The sequence below is a fragment of the Cebus imitator genome, unplaced genomic scaffold (assembly GCF_001604975.1).
Source record: "Cebus imitator isolate Cc_AM_T3 unplaced genomic scaffold, Cebus_imitator-1.0 Scaffold152, whole genome shotgun sequence".
NCBI classification, from domain to species: Eukaryota; Metazoa; Chordata; class Mammalia; order Primates; family Cebidae; genus Cebus; species Cebus imitator.
The window spans coordinates 483,316-489,247 of record NW_016107467.1 but is presented as its reverse complement, the minus strand read 5'-3'; the positions used below and the strand labels follow the sequence as shown (position 1 = coordinate 489,247).

General features: G+C 40.1%; 1 protein-coding gene across 1 annotated transcript in view; it reads left to right on the top strand.

Moving 5' to 3' along the window:
- Window positions 1-218: 218 nt before the first annotated feature.
- The window catches only part of PROK2 (prokineticin 2), an 11,764-nt gene continuing 6,050 nt past the window's right edge, over window positions 219-5,932 (top strand). Inside the window, exons 1-2 of the mRNA XM_017543307.2 lie at window positions 219-469; window positions 3,820-3,945. Coding sequence (XP_017398796.1) covers window positions 374-469; window positions 3,820-3,945 — 222 coding nt within the window. The 5' untranslated portion in view covers window positions 219-373. The remainder of the gene's footprint in view (window positions 470-3,819; window positions 3,946-5,932) is intronic.

Sequence of the window (5,932 nt, the reverse complement as noted above, 5' to 3'; positions counted from 1 at the left end):
CGAAAGGCGGCAGCGAGGCGACGGCGGAGGGAACTGCGCGGAGCGGGGCGCCCCGCAGGGAGCGCTGCCTGCGTGGCGCCCGGGGCGGGGGCGCGGGGGGGGGGCGCGCGCAGCACGTGCTCGTCTGGGAGCCGGCCGGGCCAGGGCGGGCGCGCGTGTGCGCGTGGGGCGTGGGGTGTGTGCCGCGCCGTGCCCCCCGCGTGTGCTGCCGGGCGGGCGCCGGCGTGAGTCACCGCGGCGCTCGCCTTTATAACGGTCTGGAGGCTCGCGGGAGCCGCTGCGCCTGCCAGTCCGTCACTCCGCGCTCCACCCAGCGCGCCCCGGTCCCTGCGCCCCTAACCGCCTCCGGCGGCCGTCCAGTCCCGAGGGCACCATGAGGAGCCCACGCTACGCCCCACTCCTGCTCCTGCTGCTGCTGCCACCGCTGCTGCTCACCCCCCACGCTGGGGACGCCGCCGTGATCACCGGGGTAAGCGGCCCTGGCGCACCTGTCCGCCCCTCATGCGCGCCTGGGAGTTTGGGACAGAGCCCTGAAGGGCAGGCTAGAGGTAAAGGGAGGGTCGCCCTGGGCGGGGACACCTGCCCTAGTTGACCCTTGGGACACTTTTGGACAATGCCCATATCCAAAAGCAGCAGACGGCTGGGGACACTGGGCGCGTCCTGGATGAAAAGTGACAAGGGTGTCGCCCACCACCTTTATCATCATTTTCTGCTCCTTACTTCTTCCTTATCACCCACAGCCTCACTCCTTGCGTTTTCCTTCTGTTAAACTGAAAGAAGTTTCTCTCCGAGTCTTCTGAAGTACCTTTGGAGGCGTTCCAACTTGGAACCTTAAAATGTGACCGCCCCCTTCCTTAAATGCAAAGGAGCAAAACGAATCTCCAAGTGCTTAATCCCAAATTCCAAAGTTTGCTCCCCTTTGCGTCCTCCGCAGAAACCCTTTGAAATCGCTTGGTCTAGGGCCATGTACGCACTTTGAAAAGCAATTGTGAGCGCTTCCCTCTGGGTTCCGGGGGCTCCCCCCTACCAGTGCCTTGAGGTATCCTCATAAAAGTTTAAAATTTCTCATTCCTGGCAAAGCACCTCCAGTGCTGTGGTATAATGGTGGAGTAGGTTGCTATGTAGATGTTTAAACTTAGAGAAGACGTCTTCATCTTTTTTGTAAGTAGGAGCTAGTTCAGTTCGTTCCCACTCCTAACAATTTTGTGTGTTTCTGAAGAATGGGTTTGCAGTACAATACTGAAATGTCTAGTTTACATTACCAAGACAAAACTGCTGTCATGTCCTGCTTTACTGCTGCCTGCAGGCACGCAGGCAACATTACTGTTTTTTAAGTGAGGAATTATTTCACACCTTCATTACATTACTTCAAGTATTTAAGTGCACATAGTAGGATTTAAATAAAACGTCTGTCTTTGAAATCCTGATACATAGGTAATAAAATGACATTTAACTTTAAAGGAAATGTCATTGTCTTGAAAAAATAAAGCTCTATTTTCTCTATATTAGTTATTAGGTTTATAGCATTTTGCAAGTCCTTATGATATGACAGCATTTGTATATATCCAACAGATATTTAACTGTAAACTCTGTGGTATTTATTAGAAAAGAGATTCTTTTAAAAAAAATTACTTGCTTAGCTTTGTCAGTCCATGTGGTTGTGGTTGACAAAAAATTTTTACAGGTCTTTCTAATACATGAGAATGGAAACATGATTGGATTTTTTTCTCCCTCTTCCCCTGCTGGCTCATTTAAAGTTTCTCCTAATCCTCTGAGCCCAAGATCCCCTTGCAATATAAGTATCTTTTTGTTCCATTCACAGGACAACAGTATCTGAATAGATTTGCAATGGGTTAAGGATGAAGGGCATTAGGAAACAGCTGTCTAATTAAAAATATATAAACCTATGCAACTCTTTGTAAATTTTCCTGGAACTGAATCTTTTGTTACAGTATAAAATTTTCACATTGGCTGTCTATCCCTTAGAGAGGCTTAGACTGGACTTATTATGTAGTTTTGTGTGCTGTTTTTGTTGTTGTTATTTTAACTCAGTGTTACAAAAAGAATTTTTTAACTGTCTCTAAAGCAATAGGGCAATAAAATGTAGTTATGTCTTCATGACAGGAACCGTCTGGATTCAAATGAAAAACCTCAGTAACTTATCAAGATATATTGTGTATAGCATGTTAAACATTCAGGTGAAAGTTTTTGCCTGGAGTTTTGATTGTCTCATTAAAAAACAGCTCATGGGGGCCTCAAAATCTGGGGTACTGAGCATCTGTTGAAATAAAATACTAGCTAAAACTTCCACCTTACATCCACAGTTTTTTGGGTAATGTATGTAGGTATTTTGAAATTGATTTATATGGCCATATAGATTTGTTAAAACTATATTGTAAAAGATCATTGACTAGACATCTTATTTATGGAATGTAATGGCTACATATACATGTTTTCTGGCATGCAGATAAAAATTAGAAAATGGAAACATTTATATATTGTCCTATAAAATCCAAATACCTTAAAGTGAAATTTTTAGCTCTTATCCAGATACTTGTTTTAAATAGACTGAGAAATTCTAATGAGGGAAGTAAATGAACTTTAAAGGAAAGTAGTTGGTTACTTTTAATGAGAAATAATGTTAAGAATGTGCCCATATTTTTATGTCGTAAGAAGTTCTGACTGTCCTCAAAACTGAGAACTTTGAAAGACAATTTTAGTTGTTTCCACTAAGTTTACATTTAAATTTGTACCTGAATTATGGAGGTTTTAGTTTCTGACATATATAGTACAGGATGTTTTTATCGTATCACTAGCAAAACAGATTACTGCCCATGGTTGAAACAAAAGCATTCTATTTTTTGTTGGTTCTAGGAAATAATAATAGTTCTTCAGATCCGTTTTCATGCAAATAAATTTAGACTACATTATTTATTTCTATTTAGTAGAGTATGGAAATTCCTGCATAGTTGATTCTTTGTATGTATTTACAACTTTTTATATTGAAAACAGGTGCCTTGAGTAATTACTGTTGACAATTGCACCTGTCGCTTGCATTTCTTAATGTGATGGATCTTACAGGCTCCTTCAGCTGATTTTGTAATGTATATATATGTTTATCTGAAGCCAGTCATTTGCTCTTTGCAGCTTATTCACTTGAAGGAAGAGTAATATAAGGCAAGCATCTTTGTCTGTCCATTCTAAACCTATGAGATTTCTTTAAAGAGAAAATGGTGAAAAAGCAAGTCAGTAGTGTGAGAAATGTCAAGTCTTGTGAACCAAAATGCAAATATTTGAAAGGGAAAATGAGCACTTCTAAAATTTACATCAGTGCCTTTATGGGTCTGGAGTGTTTCTTGCCAGATTTAGAGACTATTTAAATCTCTTTTTAAAATTGGGCCCAATGGATTCTGCAGTTAATAGTCATAAAATCTTGTGATTCGATTTATGTAGTTCCTAATGGCCATGTGTAGTGTAAGACTAATATAGTCTTGTTCTTCAAGTTCAAAGCCAATTCAGCCATAAAATGCTGGAAAAGGAGAGCTGATTTCATTTTTTAAAATTGTTTATTTAAGATTTTCATAATCCAGAGGCTAGATTTTAATATAATTTCAGAAAAATGAGAAATATCTATTCTGATCAGATTTTATCATAGATATACACAAGCAAATGAAGGTTATCATTTTAAAAAATATATATCTGATCATTAAAGTCGAAGTGTTTGGATATTTAAAGCGCATTTTCACTGCTAATTTTAGATTTCCTTAGCCTGAGTCTTTCCTGTTATCTATATTTATCTGTTTGTTTATTACATTTCAGGCTTGTGACAAGGACTCCCAGTGTGGTGGAGGCATGTGCTGTGCTGTCAGTATCTGGGTTAAGAGCATAAGGATTTGCACACCTATGGGCAAACTGGGAGACACCTGCCATCCACTGACTCGTAAAGTTAGTATATATATTTGTATTCATGGTCGTTCTGTTGTGATAACTCCAAGCAAGGTCTGTATGACATGAAGGACCAAGTAATGTACTTGACAAACAAAATGAATATTGGACATTAGCGAGGATAACAGTGGAAAATACCCCTCTCCTCTCCCCTTTCATCTCGAAGAATTGTATCCTCTACCTTTCTTATTCCAGTGATAATTTTCATGTTATTGCTCTCATGGTGTTAGAAGCATATTACCAATATATTTTCCAGTACATGAATTTGCTTAAAAGTTATTTAGAACAAAAACATATATTATACCCTAGTATGCACCTTTGCAGAAATCAGAGTACAGAAGTTATTGAAAAGATTGCTTTTAATATTAGATTTACTGATAAAGCAGAAGTCAATAAGCTCTGTGTTTGGGGTTTTTTAAGAAAATTGATGATACAATTATTCTTGTATGTTAGTTTAAACATTCTGTATTTTGACCCTACCTATGGGGTACAGTGTTGATAGTTTTAGAGATTGATTGATATTCAGTTTTCCAATTTGCTGTGTTATCTGGTAGCTCAATATCATAGTGACCTAAACAACACTTTTGAAAAAGTTATTAACAGTAGTGGCATGATCATAGGATGGCAGGATTGGACACAGCTGGAGAGGTTGTGTCCCCAAGGGTTGTAGACCCACCTGTCTACAGGGGCCAGGGAGATTTACATTATATGAGGTAGCGGGTCAGGGGGAGGCAGGTGTGTGGAGCTGGAGAGTTCTTGGCCTTCTGATTGAAGACTTTTGAAACACAGTGTGGTCTCAACAGAGCCCCCCAGGAATGCCAGCTTGCATTGCCACCTCCGCATTTTTCCCATCAGTAAAGTGCCCCTAGAGGCACTGCAACAAGTCCTAGACCAGGTGGCCTGCGGGAGGCAGAGCTCAGTCTCTCTAGAGTATTCATTGTTTCTACACATTGTATACTTTCTTTTAAAAACAAGTAGAATGTTTTCAAAGCAAAGTAAATTTCATTTTTTGTCTTATTTTTTCACGTGTGATTTAGGGTTTAAAAATATAATACAGCCAAACATCTTTCCTATACTCCACAGTCCCAGAGAACAGTTAATGTTTTCACCTCCTCACAGTGCACAAAATGAAATAAATAGTGGTCCCTTGGCCCAGGTTTAGCTGTGCAAGCTGTAACGTGGATTCCAGTTGTTTGGGCCTATCTAAAGACTGAATTTGTTTTTGCCTTTCCTGTGGTTGCCTTGTGAAATGCTTCCTGTTACATTTAAACCATCCCTCCCATGGTTTTACCATGCAAGACTGCACTGCCATTTAAAAACATGACATACATTGTTTATTCTTGGACAGAAGAGGTTTAAACTGTTAGTTGTGTGTCTCAATGCCAAATTTCCCAAGAAGAGGGGCCACTGGCCCAGCTGCCTTTAGCATTGATCTCGTTGTTTTCAATACCCTTATTGAATTATGAGCTATCTTTGGTACACTTAAGTCATCGTCTCTGAAACATTTACTCTTAACTTTCTCCATTAAGAATTACGTTGTTTTTGGCTGAGCATAGTGGCTCACACTGTAATCCCAGCAATTTGAGAGTCTGAGACAGGCTTTAATACAAATGCCAAAATTAGTCAGACATGGTGACAGGCACCTGTAAGCCCAGCTATTTGGGAGGCTGAGGCAGGAGAATTGCTTGAACCTGGGAGGCGGAGGTTGCAGTGAGCCGATATTGCGCCACTGCACTGCAGCCTGGGCGACAAGAGTGAGACTTCATTTCAAAAAAAAAAAGAGAGTTGACTAATATATTTTTCTTTCCTGAAGGAAAAAAAATTCAAATAAAAACCTGGGACTTATTTTTTTAATTAATATTTTAAAAATTATTAGTGTTTTCTATTTTAGAACCAACCTATGATAAAACCATGTAAACATAATTATAATTTCAGAATATAAAGTTATTAAAATTTTAATATAATCTTTTTTTTTTTTTTTTTTTTT